This window comes from Diorhabda carinulata, chromosome 4 (genome assembly GCF_026250575.1).
Source record: "Diorhabda carinulata isolate Delta chromosome 4, icDioCari1.1, whole genome shotgun sequence".
NCBI classification, from domain to species: domain Eukaryota; kingdom Metazoa; phylum Arthropoda; class Insecta; order Coleoptera; family Chrysomelidae; genus Diorhabda; species Diorhabda carinulata.
Window position 1 is genome coordinate 19,764,509 of NC_079463.1, and position 27,565 is coordinate 19,792,073.

A 27,565-nucleotide genomic window follows, 5' to 3' on the forward strand; every position below is an offset into this window, starting at 1 on the left:
GTTACATTGATAAACGAAAAAATTGCATATCGAAATATACTACACCGAAATTAAAAAATCAGTTACTGTCACAATAGTACCAGCAGCTACTGCTGGTATATAAATAAAATAATTTATTTAACCAAAAAATAAGGACAAAATAATAAAAACTCTAATGAAAAGATTAAGGTCACAAATATTTTCCTGTAAACAAGTAGAGGAATATGTTGATGCTGACATAATAAGACCTCGATAGAAATTGCCTGATATACTAATGAAATTGTCATTGTTGCGGGTAGAGATATTGATTTTTGATTTTTTAAATCATTTAAATTCAAATAATATTGACATTTATTTTCTCAAACTAGGTTCTGGAAATGTGGGGGATCTATTTTTCATGTTTAAATTTTTCAAAAATATTGTTTTTTGTTTTTTTCGGTTGCGATACAACATCTGGATTTGCCGGAAAAGGAAAAAAGTATCGTAAATTCATTATTAGATGCTAAAACTTTGTCAAATTTGGCTAATGTTTTTTTATATCTCAAAGAATGAAAGAAATATATAAAAAATGGATTATACGAGGATATATTGAAAAATTCTTAGCCTACTATAGAACCAAACAAAATTTCGATATCAAAATATTTTATTAATCAACATATTCTCCTCTTAATTGGATACATTTATTACAGCGAACCTGCAACGTCTCTAGACCGTTCTTGGGAAGAACAACTTTTTATTTCGCCATTAGATGCAAAAATTGACAATGCCTTACCCCCTGGAATATATGGTTTACCAAAACACATAAAACTGACTTCGACCAATTGTTTCAAGTATTCAAACTCCTCTCACCCCATTATCTAATTATTTGAAAAATATTTTTAAACAAATTTGAATATAGAAAAATTCTTAGCCTACTATAGAACCAAACAAAATATCAATGTTAAAATATTTTATTACTCAACATATTCTCCTCTTAATTGGACACATCCAACCAGATCTCCACGATGGAAGAAAATTTACGACCTTTTAAACTTTTTTTCAGTTGAGGAAAGAGATGATAGTCGGACGGAGCCAAATCTGGTGAATAAGGGGTGTGTTTTAGTAATTCAAACCCTAAATCAGGAATTTTTTGCATTGCAACATGAGATTTGTGTTCAGCGGCGTTGTCCTGCAAACACAAAACACCTTTGGATAGCTTTTCGCGTCTTTTCTCTTTAATCTTTTCCCGTAGAGTGGTCAGTAATGTCGAATAGTAATCTCCAGTTATTATTCTACTCTTATCTAAAAAATCAATCATGATTACTCATGGTAATCCCAAAAAACTGAAGCAAGAACTTTTCCAGCAGATTTTTGGACACGAAACTTCTTAGGTCTTGGAGAACCAGAGTGTCGCCATTCCATCGATTGTTGCTTTGTTTCTGGATCGTAGAAATATACCCAAGTCTCATCCATAGTAACAATTAGATCCATTTTGCAGCAATTTTTCTCATGTCCAAAATTTACCTCTTTTGAAGCTTGCAGTCCAATTTTTTACGGTCGCATACAAAGGACATTGATCACCAAGGGTATTCAGCATATCTTCATAAATCTATTTACCTCTTAACCCTTTTAAATACAGGTACTTGATGATGGCTCGAAACTCCAATTTTTCGATTTTCACAATTTCGGTGGACATCTTTTTTCTTTTAATCTATTGCGTAACTCTGGTTTACTTCTTTGACATAAAACTTTACACTGACACTTCTGATAAGTTATTGTTCGTTGCTATGGTAACGCAATATAAATGTAAAAATGAAAAAATAACACCGAATCAATTAAGATTTAGATAAATTGAGATTAAGTTGGAAAAAATTGAATCATCTTTCATTTCGGCAAATCTCCCACCCACAGGGAATATTATAGAGTTCAAAGTTGGTTGGGTAACGAACTGACAGCAACATCTTGGGGCTGGAAACAACATCAACGTGGTATTATGCCCAAATTCACAGAATAGGAATTAATTCTGGAAGTATTGCTTAAAACTATTTGCTGCAGCTGTGAAACTGGATGTAACTGTATAAAAAGTGATTGACGACAACATGGTTTTAAATGCACAAATTGTCTTGAAAGTTTAAAATCTAACGATGAAGAAATGCCATCAAGGAGACAATAACTAATAGATAATTGATTAGAATTCAAGTTAATGTATTTATAAATAATAAGATTTCAAAATATTATAATGAGTAACGTAATCAGAATGAAGTATCTAAATTCAATTAGTATATTGAGATTTCTTATGAAATGAATGTAAATAGAATAGAATAAATATAATTTAATAAATATAATTTTTAATTGATAAAAATTGCAACAATAATGTAATCTCACGTTTTTTGAGTAATTAAAGTGTAAATTTTGATAAACTGTATATAATGATTGAAAAGAAAATTCTGATTCGAATTTTTTGCAACTTTTGAGAACATTTACTATAGTAATGTGTATATATTTTTAAACCATTAGAAAGTAGAGATTTTAACAAACAAAAAGCACACCGACTTTTGAAAAATTTATTCTTTCTTTCATTTTTATCATATACCCACTTTTTCCAATGGATTTCATTCTACTGTTATTTTTTTTTGTTTCAAAAATTATCCAAGCTGGTCGATAAGAACCCATCTATCGTACAAAGAATGAATAAAAAGGAATTCTTCGTTTTTATCACTTACAAAAACCAGAGAATCACACCTTATTTCAAGGAAATTTAGCTCTATAGAAGAATCTTTTTTGGTATCGATAACTGGGTATTTTCATCTCATCAGCATACCACAATGAAAGGGACTCATATCAATGTCACCGACTATCCCTCCCATTCTAATAGCAGTGAAATTAGTAGTAATAAATATAAAGATCACATGACACTACTCCAATGGGTACCAGATGAGTACAAGCCATACTTCCAATCAATGGTACATGGTGATAATAAACTTTGATTTTCTGACTAGAAAACTTTAACGAGTTAAAGAAAATCTTGCTCTGCTCCTCATTTATTAAACTAAAAAGTTCGAATGATTTTTAAACAAAACTTTCTGTTGTAAAAAGTTTTGAGACAACATGAAGCTAGTAAATAAGTAAATAAATCATAATCAAGTCCAATATTTTGCAATTTTTGAAGAAAATCGTATTTTTCATAATTGTGATCAATGAGTATAATAATTAAAATGTTTGGGTTATAACTTCTACAAGGTTATAAGGGTTTTGGAATTTCTTGTAAAGTTGATTGTTAGCAACATTCCTCTAGTACATCTATTAGTTGGTGGTGTACTATTAATTTCAACCATTTATAATACATTAAATTTGTCCCAGACATATGTTTTGCATTATCCTTTGAAGACAGTTTCCTATTTTTGAATATTGGAGTAGAATGTTTACAGACGGAATATGTTCATTAAGAATCCAAGAGGTTATTACACAATAAAAACCCTTTCATCTCATGTAATGCAACAGTTGAGAAAACAGATACGAAGGTTTTGAGATATGGCAACACTGATGTGAATATGTCAAATCTGACATTACCATAATAAAGTTTGACTACGAGTGCTATTTGAGATGTTTACAGATATTTGAAACATTCACAGTGTTTTGCTGATATTCCAAATTCAATCGTGGTGTCAAGATTTGTGGGATCGGCATGCTATCTCCTTCAGTTTCTATATTCTTCATTTTACTGAAAAATACTAAATAATTCTTTGTGGAGAAATTATCTGGTTTGATGGACAACTTTTCAAACACCATTGCTAATCATTTTTTATCTAATACTATAATCGAATCCTTCAGTTAACACTAACTTTATGTTGCTTCTAATTCATTAGTAATTTGTATATTGTAATTTTTAGCTTACGGAATCCATGAATCGTCTTCAAACAGAAAAGAACAATTTAGAATCGGAATATGAACAACTGAGAAGCAAACAAGAAGCTCTGGGTCAGTGGGAATCTCAGCTATCTGAAATTATTCAGTGGGTTAGCGATGAAAAAGATGCTAGAGCATATCTTCAAGCTCTAGCAACCAAAATGACTGAAGAACTGGATTATCTTAAACACGCTGGTAAATAAAATTTTTATTTTTCACTTACTGTTTGCAATGTAAGTATAAAAACCCTTATTCCCAAAGTGTTTAAATTATTATATACCAAATCGTATTTTTGTTTTGTTTTTGCTAGTATCAATCCTTTAATTGCTTCGTCGCCGTGTCTAACGTTTCTCGTTGAGTTGGCTCTTTAAATAATTATAGAAAATAAACACAACATTTTGACAAACTAACATTATAATGAATGTATTAATAAAGTTGCTTTTAATTGAGTAACATCTTTATATACTCAATACCATTGTTGGAAAATTTCGTATTAATGCGCTAGTTAGTATTTAGTATTTTATTTTTCATTTTGAACGTCTTTTTGAATCAAATAATTCATAACAAAAAAAATACCATAATTCTATTCTCGATTAATTATTTCAACAATTATGAATATATAAATATTTAATGGCTCGGAATGTATACATTCCCAATACAGTTTACTATTTGTTCCTGGTAGCGGTATATTCATTCATATATTCATTCATATATATATATATATATATATATATATATATATATATATATATATATATATATATATATATATATAATACTTTTGAAATTTCGATATTTTGATATTTCGAAAATATAATATATTCTGCCGTTCTTCAAAAAAGAAAATTTTTGATTTTATAAACTATCTAAAAGGACACTTATCACTAAAACAAACTAGCTGCTCATCAATTGTAACGGCTTCGTATGGTTGAAAATACTTCTTGCATTTACCAACGAACATATTCCAAATTTCTCTAATTGCCGCTAATTCTTCCTTCTCTCTTCTCGCGTAGGTCTTCGAAGTATAAATAGCCAATTATTTGCTCAAATCTATCTCTAGACATGACTGATGTGTGGGTACGACAGCTTGAGGTGTGGGTTCTTGATCTGAATCTTCTTCACTTTCTTTTTCTATATTGTCCTCTATTTCTGAAACAAGTACATTGATATCGCCCTCATATTCTTCAACCGTTTCATAGTCAATTCCGAACTATCTATATTCGGATTTTCAAATACCTCTTCATGCTCGCGTTGTCAGTGGTCTACGTCTTCGAAAACAATCCATTCTAACCCAAATCTGCAAAAATACCTTATTACTAGTATCAAATTTGGCACCGTTTAATGCCGCTTCGGTCTCTCAGTGGAACCTTTAACTGCGAAATATCGCGACACTGTTGTAACGACTGCTCAAAACACACTAACACACACAGAAGATACCATAAGAAGAAATGCAAACCAGAATATTAACCATAAATAAAAAAGTAAAATAATACCATTACAATGATATAGTACTCTCATTTTGGGATTTAACAAAAAAAATATTCTATACAAACAGAAGTCTCGAAAATTCATAAACGTATCTCAAAATCAAAACAAGAAAATAAAAAAATTTATACATATTAAAGAGAAAAAATATAAAAAATTTATAATAAATATAAATCAATATAATTGTGAAATAAATCAGCCTTCTATAATAAACAAAAAAAATTTGATCCCACATGATTCCATAAGTTAACATCTCTTCGTCCTCCACTTCCATTAAATGATACTTCCCTCGTTGGGGGTAAACTGCTTCTGGAGTACAGTTCACCCCGTACAATCTTGTAAAAATAAAAGATACGGCAGCCAAGTATTTTTCATCTATTTTAATTGCTGAATACAAGATGATAAGTTCATTCATTTTATTCACTTGGAGCTTCATTTGTTCCATGATAGTACCATTGATACCAGTTTCAAAAGGTATTCTTGATAATATTCTTTTCAGTGTTAAAACTGAATGCAACTGAAAATAAATCGATAAATACCTATACAACATAGGAATTCTTTTGTACATAGAAAGAGCAAACATTTTATCCTGTATAGTCCATCGTTTTCCTGAACCTTGGTTAATATTTTGGCTAGTGTATTCCGATGAACTTAATATATAACCATTTCTTTAGGTGCTAAATTGTTCTTACTAGCTCCAGCTACAGTCAAAAAACCAGATTTTTGTTTGTCAAAACTAGTAATTTTCTCTGTACCAATGAAATGTGAAAATTCACTTGAAAACTCCAATGACTGGAAATAAATACAGAAAAAATAAAATATATGAAAATAGGAGGAAAACCATAACAGAGAGCAAACCAACTGAAAATTAGCAAATACAATTTTGAAACAGTTTAACTATCTATGAATAACGTTGGGACAAACAACCAGAAAGAGGATAAAGGATAGGATACAAAAGGATCAAGCCTATGGAAAAAACAAAAACCTACTTAAAAAAACATAACCAAACAAAACAAAATAAAAATGTACAAAACCCTAATAAGACCAGTAATCACATATGCGATGGAAACAACAGTAATAAACAAAAGAGAAGAAGAAGAACTTAAAAGAATAGAAAGAAAGATAATGAGAACTATAACAGGCCCAAACATAACACAGGAAGGAGAAAGAAGAGCAAAGAAAAACGAAGAAATAGAGAGAGAACTGGGCCGGGCACATAACGAGAAAAAAACCAATTGAAATGATTAAAAGAATAACGCAATGGATTCCATTGTGGCCAAGGAGAAGGGGCAGGCCGAGAAAAACTTGGAGAAACGAGATATAAGGATATAAGAGTACTCAATATAGAAAACTGGAGTTCAAAATGCTGGAATCCAAAAGAATGGAAAATAATAACCAGCCAAAACAAACGACAAACTATAAAGAATATAAAAATTAGAAAACGAGGAGTAATCCACCTCAAAAAAAAAGGATTTGATACATAATCATTTCCCTAGGTGTTAAATTGTTCTTACTAGCTCTAGCTACAGTCAAAAAACCTGATTTTGCTTTGTCAAAACTAGTAATTTTCTCTGTACGAATGAACTCTGAAAATTCACTTGAAAACTCCAATGGCTCTTCTATAGGTAACTTGTCAAATGTTAAGGCATGATCGCTTGGACTATCAACTTGATGCTCCTCGACAATCATATCAGTCTCTACTATACCTGTATTTTTAGCATATGAATCTTTTTAGTTTAGTATACAGCCCTGAACTTTGACATAACTGTGATCTTCATAAATGGATGTAGACAATGAAGACAGATGAGAGGTAGTAATAGATGAAATAGCGATAATTTAGTGTTGAGCATTGAATTTTACAAAAATTTTCACAGGAAAATATTTACATGTATACTTGACTCTGTCACCTACCTTCAAGTCCACCCTGAAATATTCAATGAAAAATTACAGAAAATATTCTCCATTCAAACCGATTTTAATAAGAAATCATAATTATAAATTACATTTCTGATAATATTACCTATCTGTGTACCGAAATCTGAAGGAAATGTGGAGGAAATTCATAAATTGATGACGAATGACATGTTGACATTGACAGTAATTGACATTGACATTTTACTACACTAGCGTCACGATTGGTAGGTGGCAGAAATAAATTTGTGTTGTCGAAATTTATATATAAGATGACCTTTTTAGTATGTTCTGTGTTAACACATGATAAGCTTTGTAATTTTAAGCACATAGCTAGAGGCGCAGTTGTATTTTGTTTCAAAAATATTAAGAAAAATGTTGTACCGCGGTCCTTCGAGGACTCCATCGACATTCAAAGATTAAAAAGAAAGCCAACAAAAGCGCAACTGCTCTTTGGCTAATTTTGTTATTATACATACAAAGGAAGAAGTAAATATATTTAAAGAAAATTTTATACCTATCATTTTAGTACAGGATCCCATCGCTTGATCCTGCAGGCATCTGTTTTTTTGATGAAATTAATTTTAAAGGAATCTTGAGGATGTATGGAATGGATTAAGGATAGGTTGCCTTGTAAAAATTAGCCGCAATTACCTGTAATTAATTTTAATGTCATTAATATACTAATATGACTTGCAGCTATATGTTTTTTCAGTCAATCTTACAGCATTTGAAAGAAAATGATGTCACAAATCAAAATAAAAATGGTTGCCAGCTTTCAGTCGGCCGCAGCATTAGGGTTGCCAGGTATAAACAGGTATATTGTAGTTAATTAACTGCATTCACCAGTTTTTTTTAAAAAATTTCATACAAAATTAAAGTGTTATATACATTGAACATGAAAATCCATGGTTGCCAGTTGCACAATAACCGCAAACAGAGGTTGCCATGATTTTTGTGAACGACTCTCACTCCAGGTAAGTGGAAGCGCAAGAGAGAAGATGCACGTATTATTACGTGCTCTTAACAATAGTATAAAGTTGTGAAAATTAAGTTTCATTATTTTTTCACCTATTATTTATTAAACATAAATTTTTGGGCATAATGACAATTTTCATCGCTTGGGAAAGACCCTATTTTCATTGAAAAAATTTTCTACAGAATCTTTAGAGAAAATTGGAGTTTTTCTATTTGTTTTTTCTATGTTCTGGATACTTAGATTTTTGTTTTTATTCCATTAAGAACTACATTTGCTTTTATTATTAATTCTAACAATATTATTTTTTATTGAAAAAGTTAAAATCCATTTCGTTTACAAGAAATTTGTCGGACATTAGGCTTATTCTAAATGCAAATCTTATAATTAAATACATCTTTTAGTTTTCTTCTTCATCGACTGTGTCACTATCAACATCATCGGAATCATAAGAGCTATTGTCTATATCAGTTAATAAACAATACATAATATACCTGTTTACACCTGGCAACCCTAATGCTGCGGCCGACTGAAAGCTGGCAACCATTTTTATTTTGATTTGTGACATCATTTGCTTTCAAATGCTGTAAGATTGACTGAAAAAACATAGCTGCTAGTCATATTAGTATATTAATGACATTAAAATTAATTGCAGGTAATTGCGGCTAATTTTTACAAGGTAACCTATCCTTAATTCATTCCATATATCCTCAAGATTCCTTTAAAATTAATTTCATCAAAAAACAGATACCTGCAAAATCAAGCGGTAGGATCTTACACTATTTTAAGCCAATCAGATGCCTTAACTTTGGTAGGTTTCTATAACAACAATCTAAATTTTATGAAATTTAATTTTAATAGCACAGGCATACATTATTTTTCCGCATACCTCTACCCAAAGTATGCATGTCTTGGCCTCATTGTAGGGATCAAAGTCGTACTTTTCCACCCAAAGAGTAAAAGTGATGTCATGGAATGGCGCTAATAATAAGGACATTTAAAGAAAATATATATCGCTACTCCCTGTAACAGATCAGACACGTTCATTTGTCCGTTATAGAGCAGGAAACTGTATTAACCAAATGGTTGGGGAAAAATACTGATAAATTCCTAAAAAAATTGCAGAATTTTTGAAACTGCCTAATTCCCTAAACTATATATTATATATATATTTTATATAATAATATATATATATATATATATATATATATATATATATATATATATTAACTTGTCAAAAAAGCGTCAAAAGAAAAGGTCATGTCATAACTACCTTAGGGTATTAAGTTGCCAAAGATCAAATCAAAATAAACGCTTATTAATGTGTCAAAAATTCTATTTTTTATCTATGATTTTTAACATAAAATTGTCGTACCCAATCTCCCAAGAGTTTGAATTAATCTCCGTAAATTATTTCTCGGTAACAAATTTTTTACAAAAATTTCCCTCGGCCAGAGCCTTTGGACTGTACCTCGAAACAATTTCCGAAAATGACTCGAGCACTAGGTAGATTATAAGTGATAATTTATGAGTAATATTTGCTAATATATCAAAATTATCACAAATTTTTTTTCTACTATTAACAGCAATCAGAAGACATTTTCTATGAGCTATGCTGTTGGCTATGGACCTATAGGTTGGTCTTGGGAATGTCCTGAAGAGACTTTTCCAGTGAGAAGGTCTTTTGCACTTTATTTGAGATCAATTGGCCAGCTTCGTTTCAGTCTTCTGTTGTTTGGCTGTAGTAGTAGATTAGGATGGCTGTCTAGCTTTAGGTAGTGGTTACGGCTTCTTTCTTGTAATGTCTCTTGTATTGTTGGTCTTGATGGATCAATTTGTTTGTGACGTACCATGATGCATTGACTAGTGATCGAAGGATTTTACATTGTCCTCGTTGTATGAGAGCAAAACTAGATTTGCTGGCACATCCCCATAATTCTATTCCGTAGGTCCAGATGGGTATGATGACTGCCTTATATAATAAGATTTTATTTTGTAGGTTGATTTGCTTTCGATTCTTGGCGTGATGTTTCCTCCAATTGACTAGTGTAATAATAAGGTATTTGACCCAAGAAGTTACGGGTATCACTATGTTGTTAATAGTAAATGGAGGACATTGGCTTTTTCTTAAGGTGAATATTATGTACTGGGATTTGTTTTCGTTAATTTGTATTCTCCATCTTTCGATCTGGAATAAGTGGTCGTGGCAGAAGCTATTATCGGATCCTCATGTATAGCCAGTATCACTGTATCATCAGCAAACATGACTGTCTTAGTCATAGTGTGGTTTGAGGTTGGAATGTCAGAAGTATATATCAGGTACAGGACTGGCCCTAGAACGCTACTTTGTGGAACTTATACTTTAATAAGTTGAAATTCAGAGGTATCATCACTAACTTTTGTTCTGGAGATTCTATTTGACATATATGACTGAAGCAGAGTGTAGTATGAATTGGGTAGATAGATTTTGATTTTATTTAACAGACCTACATACTTGGTTAACATCCAGGAAAGCTGCCGAGCAGTATGTTTTTCCCTCTATACCTGTATTGATGGCATGCACTACTCGATGACACTGTTCAACTGTGGAATGTTTGTGCCGAAACCCGAATTGGTAATCTGGAATCACATTTAGGATAGATTCTATACGCTGTAATACTAACTTTTCTAAAATCTTTGATAATGTTTATAGCAAACTGATTGGTCTGTATGATGTAACGTCCTGTAGCTGGTTCCCTGGTTATGGAATGAGGATAATTTCAGATTTTTTTATCTCCTTGGGTCAGTAATGTAATCTGAATATGGCATAAAATATATATGTTAACATTACTAAAGCTTTAGTGGGCAGTTCTTTTAGCATTATCGGAGTAATCATATCTATTCCTGGTGCCATTTTATTTTTTAAGGATTCATTTTTTTCTTTTATTTATTTCGAGCTTGTGAGTTTTATTGATGTTTGGTCTGGATTGTTGAGTGGAGTATTAATTAGATTTTTATGTATAGGGAAGTGACTGCTTAGAGTGAAAACATTTTTTAAATGTTGAGTGAAGAAGACGGCTTTTTCTTTACTGCTTCTAGCCCAAGTGTTTGCTTGGCCATTTTTTAGTAAAGAGGTTAGTGTTATTGGTTTTCTTGAGTATTTGATAGGTTCCCAGATGGAGTCATCGTATCGGTTAAGGTTTGTTAAGTATGGGGAATAGCTATTGTTTTGTGCCTTTTTAATTTTTAGCTTGAATCCATTACTTACATGATTGAACTCTCTTTTATCATTTGGGGTATGACTCCGCTGCCATTTTGCTCTCTTGCTTTTCTTTTTAAGGCAATTAACTATTTTATTTCATCGGTATATTTATTGATTTTGTCTGCTCTTCTATTCAGGGAGTTGATAAATGTGCCGCATCTTGTATTGTTTTGATTAGTTTGTTTGACGCATCTTCTTTTAGTCCTATTTTCAGGTTTATTTTATTTGTATATAAATTAAAACAATAGTTAATAGTTAAAAAATGGTTGGTGTAAATATCTCATTAAACTATTTGATTTACTTTCAGGCATATCCACTGTTGTCTCTGGGGCAGATAAAAATTGGAGGAATCGAAGATCTCAAAAATTGGATAAAATGGAACTTTTAAACCTGCAAAGTTCTTTACAAAGTGAAATTCAAGCGAAACAAGCAATTAGTGAAGATTTGAGTAAAACTCGAGAGGCCTTATTAGCTGCTCAAAAGTGAGTGCATGTAAATATATTTTTGTTTTGTTTGAATTGCCCTGCAAATGAAAGAAATGTCAACCATGTAATTAGTACAAACCTAGTATCAGAGGCTTTTCTAACCACAGAAGGAGTAAGATAAGATTGTCACTTGAGTCCATTGCTTTTCAACATATTCATAGATGAAGTATTAAATAATATCTGCTCTGCCAACTCAATGAAAGTGTACAATGGATTTAATAACCTGCAAATGTAATTTCAAAACGGAATCAAATACAAAAAGGGAATTTTAGAGATGATTCACATATATAGGAGCGACAAAGCTATCAATGCTAAAAAATTTGCACTTGCTACCTCGAATCTTTGCCGCTAGCGCTGCCATATTAGAAAAATAACGCTAAAAACCAGTTTTTTGACAATAACTCCTTTCTAAATATTTTAAGTTGAAAATAGCTATGTAATAAATTAAACTAGATAAAATTTCCAACAATTTATGTAGTAAGAGCGCCGCAAATGCCACTTCCAACACGCGTTTTGGCCAAATCACTCATTTCCAAACCACCATGAGGTAGAGGAAGTGGCGCGATTTTCTTTTGTGATATCCCCAGTAGGCCTAATCCACTTGTAATACAATACGCAGACGTTCGTCTGTCTTGCTATTTTTTTTTGTTCGTTACAGGCTTATATCAATAACTGTGTTTCGGAAACAAATCACAGGAGCATTATTGGCAGTTAAAGCAATCAAAATATCGTCACCATATAGGGTTTAAGAAATAAGAAACTTAATTCATTTATATATAAGATCTTTTGTATTTTATATTTTAAGAAATAACTAGACATGCTACTATTAATGAGATAACTTTAATGTACAAAACAGTTACAGTTAGGTAGCAAATAATGTTTATAATGAGTTTCCTTAAAAAATGTTTTCATAAAAAATAACTTTCCACTTGTACAGAACAGACTTGAAAGTTTATACCGAGTTATGTACTTTCAATTTTGCGGTACTTTAAACATGTTTCACATTGATCTTTCTTAGGGAGAAAAAATTCTATGTTCATTGATTCAAATACTGTGTGGAAGAGAGCCGCTGATCTTGGCTGGACATTTTTTTCATGGAAAATTCGTTCATATTCTCTGAACAATTGTGATTTGCTTTCCCACATTGTCTCTTAGTATTTTTTAGTTGCGTTGGCTTGACAGTAGTGAGACTCCATTTTAGCTAATGAGTCAAGAAACTGCTTAATGTCCTTCCTTTTTTCACTGTCTTCTAGAGTTTGTCTGAACATTGGAACCTGTAACAGAAATTAGATCATCATATTCTTATCTTTTTGAGATAAGGGGTTGTCTGGGCTGCTTTCATAACCCAAGCTCTAACAGCTTTTTCACCAAAAGAGAAAGTGCTCAGAAAATTTTTTTACGCACCCTTATTCTTTTATCTCCCACTTTAAGATGATGTTTAAAAGATATATTTTTGCGAGCATTTTCAATCCCAGTTTGGATTTGTCTACCAGACCAACAATTGAAGTTTTCTTTGCTTCCCAACTTTCAATCTCCTTGCAAAAGTTTTTGAAGAGCTTTACTCTTTCTGTGTCCATTACTTTTACATAATCAAACATCTTTACACTTTTACACAATCAAACATCTTTACACTTTTACACAATCAAACATCTTTACACTTTTACACAATCAAACATCTTTACACTTTTACAAGTGCACCGCACTTTTAACTTTCTCTCTTCTTTTTGAACTGCATGTTGATACTTACCTTTCTCTTGTTTTTTTAGTCCTAAATATTTATTCCCTCTCCTTCTTTTAGCTGCATTTGAATTCCTTGCCCACTGATTAGATCAATGTCTTCACCTCTCTTTTGCTTTCTTTTAGCAGGGACCAAGGCTTCTACTATATTGAAATTGTCCTCAGTTACTTCTTCCAAAGATGCTCTTAAGTCAGCTACTTTCTCTTCCAATAGGTGGCTCTCATCCTCATCAACGGCTACACTTTTTTGGACTGATATTTCTAATTTATTGATGTTCTTGACTTGTTATCTTCCAGTACTTAAATCAAACAAACATAAGATTATTTGCAATAACAGAAATCAATTGAAAAAACATACACATTTTTGAAACTAAGTTATACGAGTAGATCTATATTAATCAGCTGATGACATAAGATGTTTTACCCGCAGATATGGGTCATAATTTAGCCTCAATAAAAAAGATATCGAAAATTTTGACATACGAACTTTTGCACTTACAGCGACGATATGTCTTTTTCATTGGTTATTTATGTAGTTTGAAAATCATTTATTGTATTTCAAAAAATATTATATAGGATGCAATATTCAATACGAATCCCTAAATTGTTCTTTCCGAAGCCGGTCCTGGAATTTCTAAGTTTAGCTAATACCAGTTGAATGCTTGATAGTAGTGTACTGCATCATGAAAAAAATTTAAAAAATAAAATGAGCTGTGTAAATATTATAGCCAATTAAAATTTATAGTAAATTTCGCAAATCGTAAATTAATAAAGAAGGGTAGTTGACACTTCTTAGTAACCATATGATATCCTTTCTGAGAGGAAAGAGATGCCTCAAACAAACATTAGTCAGCTCTTTAAACACCTTTAATTTATTTTCTGAGTGCATGGTAATGAAATATCTTGCAAAAATAGTTTTCCAATTTATGTAAATTTATGAGAAAACGCAACATTTAAATTCTCAGTATCAACAAAAAGTGTCATTCCCTTATTATATTTTTAATAGAATTTTTACAATACTTATTGCCTTTAAGATATTGAATTAAAAATCTCTAATCTTCCGAACCTTTTAGGGAACTTAGAGAATGTAGACAACGAAATGAGGCCTTGAATGTAGATTTAAAACGAAAAGAAAAACAACTTAAAGAATATCAAAATCGCATAGATCCTGAAGGATGTAAGTATCATATAATTTATTCTATTTATTCATTTGTTTGATTTTACTAGTTATATATTCATATATTTTATTTCTTTAATTCTACAATCACATACATCTAGATAAAATCAAGCATATTGTAACATTGTAGTCAATAAATTGGTTACTTTTACTTTGGTCATCCTTCTCTTTAAAAAACATACAGTTAGTGTGACACCCTTGTAATTGACTAGTCATAGAGTTTGTTTATGCCCCTCACTATGTAGATACAATCTTCATTCAATCACTTATTTTTTTAATGATGGTCCAACAAATAAATATACTTTTCTATACCAAAAAAATTAGTTGATAACTACATTCCAATAATATCATGTGGTCCATATGTATGGTATAATTTCAATTTTAGCGTTATTATGTACTATGTGAAAAAAACCTGAAATAGGTTGATTATTATTCTTGAATTGATAATTTACAATATGAAAATATTATCTCCCTCTAGCACCCCGTCGAAAATTTTGGAAAGGCTTTTCCATCCTGTATTCAGCAATATAAAGTGTTTTAAAATTTGGTGCAATCATAACTGAGAAAATTAATTTTTAAGATGTAAAATTTTTATAATGACCTATCACAGTTAAAAATATACTTTACAATTAAATTAAATGTTCAAAATTACCACCAATCACTTTTTGACAATAACCGAAGCGATTTTGAAATTATCCTACGTTTTTTATGATCTCAGGGGTTATTTTGTTAATTTCAGTTGATTCGGGAGTTAAATGAAGATGATCCGGCTAGAAAGCAAGAAAGTTTTACCTAATAGGTGAATTGGCAGACATAGAACGATCGAATGGCCGGCTAGATTTCCCAATTTGTCTCCTCTCGATTACTTCTTATAGGGTTATTCAAAATCTAAAGTATATGTTATCAGACCAGAAAATATTGCTGATTTAAAAGTTAGGATAATGGAAGAAATAAACAAAATAACCCCTGAGGTCACACAAAATATTGTAGAAGAATTCCAAAATCGCCTCGGTTATTGTCAAGAAGTGAGTGGTGGTCATTTTGAACATTTAATTTAATTGTAAAGTACATTGGAAAATACAATCTAAATATTATGCAACATTATTATCTTCATTCTATGTAAAATTTTATGATCGAGACATTATCAAAATTTTACATCTTAAAAATTAATTTTTTCAGTTATGATTGCACTAAATCAAAAAAAACTTCAGATTTCCAAGAAGGTGCCACACGACCCTCTTTCATATTTAAAATTTTGGAGGAGGTTAATATTTTAATACTGTAAATTGTCAATTCAAGAATAAAAATCGACCGTTTCAGGTTTTTTCTTTCACATAGTACTTGAATTTTTTCATACAAATGGACTGCATTGTATAATTGATCAAAGCCAATTTCCAATACATCACTTAATACAAAATGATTGGTATGCAATACTTAATAAATGAAAAGTTCATTACAAATATATGTTTCAATGTATTAACCAGAACGTGAATTAGAAGTGGATTGAATTTTATTTTGCTCTTAACGTGAATACTTCCAATTTTTAGGTTAGGGTAAGTCGAGTCAAGGACACCAAAAATGACAATTTTTTCGCAAATGACGTTTTATGTTGCATATGATATGCTACAAAGAAAAAATATTAATTTCTAATCTTATTTATACTGGCTTTGATCTGATATAAAAAACAAACGGTCTGAGTAAAAGTAACCACTTTACTGTAGTACAGTGTATATTAGCACTCCCAGTTGGGTAGTAATCATTTCTGTGTATTTAGTCAATTCATGGCTGAAACAACTGCCCTTGGTGATTGGAATAACTTCATGCTTCTGGGGAATTATGTTACTCTACATGCGACTATATGGTTGAAACAGTGAAAGTAATTAACTTCTGGTGGCATTTCTGAACTACTTATAAATAAAAACTTCAAAGGTCAAATGTAAATAATGTGTGAAATGGTGTTGTAAATATTTTCATATAATATGGTTATTGAACAGGATAAATAGAATTCCTAACAAATCTAAAAAATGTTTAATATATAGTAAATAATTCTTAGTTGCCTTTTGATCATTTTAATAATAGACAGATAAAGAGAAACTATTAATGATAATTTATCAAACTGACTGGAACACTCATAAAAATGCAGCAAGAAGGAACACAGTTTTATTATTCTTAAAAAACTCTAGTTTTCAAAAGTTTCCATTTCTCTTTTCCAATTAGTCCATTCGATCAGGAGAAAAAAAGTTGTACGATTATAGATTTGTCTTTCACTCTACATATTTTTATGAAAATTTGGAATAAGTTTCATTTACCCTGTAGATCATTTTTAAGCATCGGATTTTTATTCTAAATGGGTGAAAACCACCCTTTATACAGGACAATTAAAAAAAATGAAAAAATACCTTGCATGAAATAAAATCAAACTTTTCTATTTAAAAAAGTATTGTTACAGATCGTGGAATATAATTCTTATAATATTTATCATTTTTCAACCCCTATAAACTACCCTTAATGATAACATTATAAATAAAAAAATTTTTTTTTCAGCCTTTAGACGGTTTTTTAATGCTACATAATAAATAATAATACTTAGTGGTCCAAACATTAATTCATAATATTTTCACCCTTAAAAACAACCCTTTTATCATGAAAAAATAACGTAAACCCTTTTTTGTTGTTTACTCTATTTCTCAATAATTGAAAGGAAAAATTAAAATAATGTATATAATAAATGTTTTATTAAATGGATTTTAACATTGTTTCTTCCTCTTTTTCGTCATCTTCATCTGTGATAGGGAGGCAATTTAACCAACTGTCACCAGAGCATGTTCTACATGTCGAATTGCAAAGAGTCCAAGTTTTCGACAACTGAAAGTTGTGCGGCATTCTTTTTTGCAGTTGCAAAATATCATCTTCAGAAGTTCTTCTGGTACAGGTTGAATGGTCATTTCAATTGGTTGTAAAGAATTTTCTGTGTTAATCGATCCCCAATATGTTGGACGAAAATCTTTCTTTCCTAGCCATATTTGAATTTGCAGGAAAACTCGTTTTATATGCTGATGACAGAATTTTTCAGGTACTACTTAGATATTAATTTTATGATGCGCTGTCCAGACTTACAGAGTGTTTGGTTCTGCGCCCATACACTCCTATTCCAGTTCCATCTACTGTTTTTGATTCATCCGTATACCATGGCATTTCTGTTCATTTTTTGTATGGTATTTTGGTCTCACCTGCTTTCACAGTTTATTATTGAGGTGAAGTATTTCTCAAAGCTAAACTTTTTCGATGTGACGTCCTGAGGCATGTCCCAGGGCTGGTCATTATCTAATTAAGGTTTTTCTTTGATGATTCAGTCTCTGAATATTCTAAATGATGTTTTCTCTGCCACGATTTCCAGAACTAGGTGAAGAGGTGGTAGATTTAGAATTACTTCTAGTGCAGCTGTCGGGCAAGATTTCATGGCCCCGGTTGCACATAAGCAATCCAGTTTTTCTACCTTTGAAAGGTTGTTCCTCGTGGTATTCAGACTAGTTCTCTAGTACTTCAAATCAATGCCCCATATGTGTTGATTGGTCTCACAATTGGCGTGTTCATCCACCATAGGATCTTTGGGTTACAACCCCAATTCCTCCCTCCGATTGAGTGTTATAAATTGTTGTAAGAGGCCTATGGGGATAATTCTCTATATTGTACGCGTGTTTTTGAGTGGTGTAAGCGTTTAAGTGAGGGCCGAGAGAGCAAATCAAAATTCAAGCCAACGTTGATCGTTTTTTTCAATATTATCGTGATGACTGAATTGGTTGCAGAGGGTCAGAATGTCAATCAGACTTACAATTTGTCAGTTTTGGCAATACTGCGAGAATGAGTTCGTAAGAATCGGCCCGGTTTTGCAGCAGTACAACGCACCTTCCCATAACGCGCTATCTTTGAAGCAGTATTTGGCCAGTAAGCGCACTCCAGTGCTCGAACACCCGCCGTACTCACCAGATTTGGCACCGTGCGACTTTTTTTGTAAGATCTGCTTTGAAAGGGGCCCGATCAATGGAAAAAACGTATGGAAAGGTGTATGGCGAGGGGAGGGGAATATATTGAAGGGAAGCATGCGAATATAGAATAATTTTTATAATAAAACCCTTTTTCGTAACCAGTCTCGTTATTTAGTAGCCAGACCCATACTCCACGTTGCGACAAGCTAGCTTTAGTTTTCTAGCGAAAACTTTTTTAATTTTGTAGTTATGAAATTGATTCAAAAACTATTTTAAAGGAAATTCCAAATGCTATAATTTCTCGTAATTCGAATATTACGTGATTGATCGTTTTTTAAAAACTCAAGGTCAACGAGCTCAAGAAAAGTGGGACTGGCTTTTAACTACAGTCTTTAAACTGCATATCTTTTTTATTTTTTGTCATACATTAACAAAAAAAAGATCAAATTGTTAAATAAAAAAAGATTCAATTACTTTTATTTCTGATGTTTTTTTGTTACTGCTTTATTTTTGGAGATATTAACCAAAAATTTTTTTTTAATTCGAATAATTTTTTTTCAATATTACTTAAATTTTCAAAAATATTGATCATAACTTATTTACCACATAGTGAATATTAAAATACAGTATATTACAGAGTGATTATCTTTAATTTTTATATTCATGGAAAATTCATTACTTTTTGTATTATTTTTTTTTTGAAAAATTTAAATAAGAAATTATTGTTATAACTTTGTTTATTTTTATCCAAATGATATGAAATCAAATCCATTGATTTTTTAATTTCCTTAAAAAAATGTTCAATACATTTTTTTATAATATTTGATATTTGATTAGTCTTGAGATCGTAGTTATTATTTTAACAGTTGTGGGATAAAATTATCATTAACTAACCATATCTCAGTTATTTTTGCACATAGATAACTAAATTTAAGTTAAATTCATTTATTTTTTTTGACAGGCTCCAACTTTATTTCTTACATTTTTTTTGTAAGTTGTACATTTTCGAAGTTATTTTCAAAAAATCGTCCCAAAATTCTCTTGCACGAAAATCGAATATTTTCAACTACATATAATTTGAGAAATAATCGCTTAAACAAATATTGTCATAGAATTTTTTTTATGGAATGACTTTTTTTCATTCCTGCTTTTATTTTAAGATTATATTTTCCACCCCCTAGATTGGGTGGCTTCAACCTATAGACAATTCGAGGTGTAAGCATATTTTTAAAATCGATTCTTACATTTATTCTAATTTAATGTTACACTGCCGGGACCAAAAATCTTTGGAAAAACTCCTGATTGACTGGACTAAATGAGTTATAATAGATTTAGACTGAATGATTTTAATTTTTTCTCGTGACATTAGATATTGTAACCAGTGATAAATTACATTAAATTCCCGATCTGATAAAAAATACAAAAGTTATTTAAACATTTTTCTTGAAGATCGATTTACCTTCTGAATTAAGATAGGTGCTTATTTTCTCCATTTAAATGATCCAGTTGGTCCATATAACGATCGTTATTGCCTTCTCAGCATACAATTATCTCTAGTTCTTCTCTCTTTCTTAGCTTATCCTATCAAACACCAAATTATTCTTCTACATAAAAAAATTTCGTTACAGTTAAGATTTTTTTAAAGGTACCGATGACTTTTTCACAACATACATTCGAATAAATATAAATTAAACTTTCCATAATGTTTGTGAAGGGCAAAAGATCAATCAAGAAACAATAAACTCTCATTTTGGAATCTGATACATAAAAAATATTTAGATAATTTCTTATGGCAAACCATCGAAAAAAATGAACATATGGTGGGCTAGAAACAAAGGAAAACCCTTCAGTTTATGGAAATTACAGGAAATTTGAATCCCAAAAAGACAAATAATATAAAATAAAAGTAATATAAAATATATTACGTAATAGGGAATTCAATATAACCGGTACCCTCTCCGAAATGGATTTCAAAGCCTTGAAATTTTCGAGCTAGAAAAATCATACTTATTGTAATGTTTCAGTACTTTGGAAATATTTTGATACTAGGGCTGGTCCCTTTGCTCAACCCTTGACTTACTATCAAAATAATTATTTATCATCATATCGCATTAAAACTTATGTATGTATATAGATTCACTGCCAAAGGGTGCCACATTTACAGGCGATGATTATGTAAATTTAGTTTCCAAATTACATGAGGCGTTAAAATAAAAAGGTTGGAAAAAGTTACGCAAAGGATAACGCGCCCAGTTCCATATTCGTTATTGAAACGGCACCGTCAGCTAAGGAAGCTTCTATATGTTTATTCTTCTAAATGTTTTTGATTTTAGATCTCTTCTGTTCCAAAATATTAGTCCAAAACGTTAATATTCACATGTTATTTCAAACTGTTTTTCATAAAAAAAGAGATCAAAACAAATCATCAAGAGAAACATGAAAATATCTAAGGAGTAAAAAAGTTGAAAGAAAATTATTCATTATATGAGCTTTTTTGTAATAATTGTGACGCTGTTTACATAGGACAGACATTAAACACATTTATTTATATAAATTTGAATCCCAGTCAAATACAAAAAGAAATTTTTAGAAATGTTTCACTTCATAGAAACGATATCAATGATAAAAAAGACCCTAAACATTTTTAGTACAAATTTTAATTCTATTTTGTCATAGATTTTTTAACGTTCTCTACAAATGACAATGAACCTGCATTTAAGACATATTTCCATACACTCAGGTTTAAGCATGAATATTTTTTAGATTTGTTCATTGAAAAATAATTACAGTGTTTTTTTTTTGAGTTTTTATCCTAAAAAAATTATCGAAACAAAAACTACTAGTGCTTCAATTTTAAACAGCATTTCTCATAGAGTGAAGACTTGTAAATGTTTACATGCAGCATCTTTAGGAATATCGTCGTTCGGCAAACGTCACGTTAAGGGTTAGTCTCGGCGAATGTTTTAGCTAATGGCCTTATTTTTAATACGCAATTTGGCTTGCGGCTACGATTGCTTTTAGTTAAGAGGAACCTTATTTAAATTGTGTATATAGTGATATTAATTAGTAACCGCAAATATTAAATTTGAATGGTGAGACTGTTGCTGATGTATTTGTCAATAATTATATGTAGTGAGTTTTATGTATGGAAACGCCTCAATTCTCTCTGAAACGTTTTATAAATTTTTGTGATACGGCCGGTATTCTGGTGGTATCTACATTGTTGTCAGATCTTTCCTTTTTCCGGAAAAATAATGAACTTTGTTATTTCAACTAGATCACCATATAAATCCTTAAGAAATACTGATTATTTTTCATGTAATATTCTCTATACCATATAAATGCCATAAGTTCGAAGTTATAGCTACATTTACAATATCTCCACCAAAGTTATAATAAATATTTTACATTTAGATTGTTACGATTGAATAAATTCGTTTAATTTGAGTATTTTTTAATAATTTATGTGCTAAAACAAATCTCATAACAAGGTCTAGTGTCAGTAAGTTAGTAAAGAGTTTAACGAAACTGATGCAGTAAAATATTTATCCAATTCATGGCGCAGAAAACCAGAACAACTGAAGACAAATCTTTAAATGTTTGTTGTATGGTAGAAGTATCTCTGTGGTAATTCTATCTTTTAATTCCTGAATATTGGCAGGTTTTATTTTATAAACGATGTTTTTAAGTGATCCCACAGGAAATAGTCTAAAGGATTCGTGTCGGGTGAAAAATATACAGGGTGATCCATTTGATATAACAAAGTTCATTATTTTTTCGGAAAAAGGAAAGATCTGACAATAATGTAAATACCACCATGGTACCATAATATCACAATACCCTTGCGGACAAAACTTTATAGAAATCGTACAAGCCGCTTCCGAGATAATTGAGGCGTTCCATACATAAAACTCACTCTGTATACAGTGCTAATCAAAAGTCCTCTCTGCCTTTTACTTTTGGATTGATTATACATCAACTATTGAAATTTGGAAACTGAATATATGAAGTCACAAGGACATTGTAACCAACAATCTAATCAGAGATACTAATTTTGTACATGTTGATGGCAGCTTTGACAACTTTTTTAAATGTATTATGTTGAATGAAATCAATTTCAAATTCAACCTCCACCTTGCAATGATCAAATTTCGTTGCAATTGTTGCAAATTTCTTTAATTTGGAATTTCTTAATTGTCTCAAGTTTTCGTACTTTTGGTTGACCATAAATTTCTGCTCAGAAAAAATATAGATATACTGGCTGAAGTAATACTATATCACTACTCAAGTAGCATCTACTTATAAAATCAGTCCAAATAGAGTATAAACCCTCCTGTGAACAAATAAATTGCCTTCCAAATTAAAAATGATTTATTAACTCTCGACGACTATGACTGAAAACTGGAATTTTGGGGAAAAAAGTATACAAATATAAACCAACAGGTAGACCATGTCAAAATAATTTGTTTTATTAACCAAAGTACTTTCTATTATAGTAGAAACGTAAACCACATGATGTCAGGAAGGTCGTGGTTTTTGAACATTTATGTATATGCAAAATGCAATAGAACCGTTAATTCTTGAAATTTTGGAAGATTATCTAGATGAATTCGGTAATTTGGAAATAACATACCAACTATAAACCCACTATTAAGGTGAAGTAAGATGGTATTTGAATGGGAAATATCCTGGTATAGCATCGGACATCATACATTTTGATTTTTTTCTGTTTGGGTATCTCATATCAATTATTATTTTCGAACAATGTAGAACTATTTCCACTAGACGCATTTTAAAAACGATAACTCATTGTCGGGGAGTAAATGGAGCTCACTTCAATCAACTATTTCCGTACGGTTTGGGAAATATTTAAGATTATTTGAATTTTTATCATTATATTTAGAAAATTGGACAAAAGAAATTTTTAAACGCAAAACTTAGGTTTATTGAATTTTCCTGATTTTCTAGTCTACAATCATACTGGTTATTATTTTTTGCTGTATGAATTTCGAATTTTGTAACTAACAAAATCTCATTTTTTTAAATGATACACCGTGTATATTATACTTTCAATAGAACTCGTTTAAAAATAAAAATCTTTTCATACATACATGTCCTATACCTATAATATTTCCTAAATCGTGCGGAAATCAAATAGGTCGGTCTTATGAAAGTTACTTTTGTTTTTACCACTAAATCAAAAAACGCAATAAAATATAAGGTGTTCCATTCAAAATTCCAAAGTTAATGTCGATACTGAAAAATTGGAATACCCTGTATAATCCAAACGTCAATAATCTGATACAAAGATCTTTTGTAATTAAAGTTTTTTGATAATTCTTACAGATTTTGAAAAAAGTATGAGTCACCTTATGTTTGACACCGTGTACTTACCGTTGGTGTACAATTTTTTCATTAAACTCGTCGGTAGAAATAAAAAAAAAAGATTTTTTAATTAATTATAGCCTAGTCAGGATATTTCAAGCAATCCATTTTTTTAATAAATACTAAATTACTTATAAAATTATTTTCATCCATTAACCAGATGGGTGGAAGTCGATTTTACTTCGGATCTGAGTCCATGTAGCGTGTCTCAAAAATACCTACACCTCCTCATTAATCTTTTCATAGTAATCGCCAATTGTTTTAACACTTAAATATTAATCCACTGTTTTGAAAAAATTCGCTACCGCTTCTTGTATGTCTAACCATCAACCAGCTACCTTTTTCATACCGCTCTCTAAGTATTGTCATTTCATTTTCTTCCGATTGTTTGTTTTTGGTGCTTGCATTTTCCTGTGAATTTCGCTTTCCATTAGTACTTTTTATTTTTAACGTGAAGAATGTACCCCATTTGTTGAGTAAATACATTGAAAATTCTGTCGAAATTTCAACCAATGTACTAAATTTGCACATTAATATGAACTGTAAAATAATACAATTATTCACTGTAATTATTATACATCAGTACCACGTATTTACAATAAGTTATGACCTCAAATGCAAGAAATAAAATATTTAATGCTTGGACACGATTGTATATAATTTATCTAAGAATAAGATGATAACCACAGCAATTTTCACAGGGTCGCCAATAGCTGCAAAAAAAATAATTGGTAGAAAATATTAAATTATACTTTCTATTGTGTATTATAATCAGAGGTCGTGAAGTTTCGATCATTTATGTCTTATCACAAGAAACTTTGAATATATTCATTCTCCCTCCAGCACCCTCTCTGAATTATAAGCACAAACTCGAAAATTTTAAATAATAAAGGGGGACGTGTTGCACCTTGTTCGAAAGAGATTCTAGTCCTCTATTCAATAATATGAAGTTTTTTTTTAATTTGGTGCAATCATAACTGAAAAAATTAATTTTTAAGATGAGAAATTTTGAGAATGGACCGGCATTGTATAACATTCTTTAATCTACCTTTTACAGTGGCTCCTATAGATACTTTTTGTTGATAAACAATAATATTTAATTGATGTATAGTTCAAATCAACATTGATTTTTTCTGTTTATTTCTTATATTTATTTAAAATTGGAACATGTATTAATATCATGCAGTTCACGATTCATATCAATTGTTTGAGGAACCCTCTTAACTCTTCTATTTTTCCTGTTGGTTACTGCTTGGAGTGCTAATATATTGTTTTGCCCTTTGATTTTGATGCATAGCATTTTATTATGTTGTAACCTTTAGGTATTTAACATATTTAAGACAAACTCAAGATGACACGCTTTCAAAATCAGGATAATTCTAATTTACTAAAAAATATCAGCGAGTATTCATATTCCTAGCATTTAGTATTCCACGAATTACCACCTCTTTGTTTCTGAAACCGCGGCAATAGCTTGTTATCTGGAGTCTCAAAGGGCTTCGTATAATTCTCTACATCTTCCTTCGAATGTGTCTCATTGTTACATAACTTATTTTTTAAAAGATCACACAAACTTACTGTGGGATTAACAATGGTGTATCCAAAATTGAGAAAATTCGAAGCCCTGTTTAATGCATATTTTTTTTGTATTTTATAATATAAACTTCGTTCGCTCTAGTTTAAATTGATAACATCTAACAGCTAACGGAGTTTAAGGTGTGTTTTCTATAATACTTTTTGATGAGTGATAAACCACTAAATTTCAAGATGTTTTATTGATTATATTATTTTACAGTTTTAGAACGACCTTCTTCTCAAATGTCATATCTGGATCATTTTTTAAAAGAAAGCAATTCATCGTTACAACAGGTGAATGCATATGATAACGTACCCATTCAAAGTTTATTCAAGGGTGGATCAATTGAATCAGAAGAGGGTGATATTGAAGACAACAGGGCGTTAAGCATGACAAGCTCCAAGAGTAATTTATCAGAACTTAGTATGGTAAGGCTTTATTGTTCAATGGCAAATGAATCATAGATAGTGGTAAATCGGAACTGAAAAATTTATATTTTTTATTTTTACTTAAAAAGATTTAGTTTGTTACTAACTCTTGAATAATTACCTGTGATTTCTGTTGAGTGATTACAGATATTTGTGATGTTGATGGATTTAAGCTCGTTATTTATTAAATTTATTTTAAGGAAAATGTAAAGATAATTTAAATAGATATGATCAAATAACGGATAAAATATCACTGACCGACAAGATTTTCGTTAACACAGGCGAGAGCTTTATTTTTAAAATGGAAATACCCGTCCAATAACACAGGTCAACGATGAAAAAACTTTTTTACTGAAAATACTTTTTTCTTGTGTTTTTTAGGTTGCTGAATCCAAATATGATGCTTAAAAAGCTGTATCACCCACCATTTATTCATATTTTATAGTTACATTTATGAAATCAAGCAATATTTTTAGAATTTAACAGCTAAACAGCTGATGTTTAGTTTAGTTTCAACTTAACCTCAGTTTCACGTTTCCGTTTTCTGTATGTACATGTGCTCAGTGCAATGCCTAATCGCGGTTGTAAAAACTGTGCTGACATGGTGAGTTTGTTATTAAAAAACACCAAAGAAACATTACAGACTTTGTAAAAAAGGTTTATCTAGCATACTTTGGAACTAAATTTGGAAATCAGTTTAAATATAGGGCGCTGCATAAGATTTGTTATGTATGTGTTAAAGACCTTAGAAAATGGCGAAAAAAAGAGAGGAAAACACTTCAAATTTGCTGTGCCTATGATATGGAAGGAACCAAGAAATCATTCCGATGACTGTTACTTTTGCAGTGTTGGTATTATTGGTCATAACTCTAAAAACAAGAAGGTAATAAGCTACCCTAACCTTCCGTCCGCTATCCGACCAGTAGGGCACGGTGTAGATTTGCCGGTCCCTGAAACACCAGAGGACTTAAATTCTATTGTAACAGAAGAATTTTCTGATGTACGGTCGGAGTTAGATGAACACGATGAAGAATTTCAAACAGAAAATGTAGAGCCTAAATTGTTTACTCAGGTCGAGCTTAACGACTTAGTTAGGGATCTGGGCTTAACGAAAGAAAAAGCTAAACTGCTTGGCTCTAGGTTAAAAGAAAAGAACTTGTTGGCAGCTGGAACTAGCGTTCATGTGTATAGGAAGAGATAATAGCAATTTTCAAAGTATTTTGAACAAGAGGGTGATTTGGTGTACTGCTCAGACATTCCTGGTCTAATAAGTGAGTTTAGAATTGAGTACAAAAAAGAAGACTGGAGGCTGTT

General features: G+C 30.9%; 1 protein-coding gene across 8 annotated transcripts in view; it reads left to right on the forward strand.

The window, feature by feature from the left end:
* LOC130893551 (serine/threonine-protein kinase Genghis Khan) overlaps positions 1–27,565 on the forward strand; it is a 108,652-nt gene that overhangs the window by 54,701 nt on the left and 26,386 nt on the right. For all 8 annotated transcript variants that reach the window (XM_057799794.1, XM_057799793.1, XM_057799795.1 and 5 more), the window contains 4 exons: positions 3,849–4,059; positions 11,785–11,959; positions 14,773–14,876; positions 26,043–26,251. In XM_057799794.1, the coding sequence (XP_057655777.1) occupies positions 3,849–4,059; positions 11,785–11,959; positions 14,773–14,876; positions 26,043–26,251 (699 nt within the window). The remainder of the gene's footprint in view (positions 1–3,848; positions 4,060–11,784; positions 11,960–14,772; positions 14,877–26,042; positions 26,252–27,565) is intronic.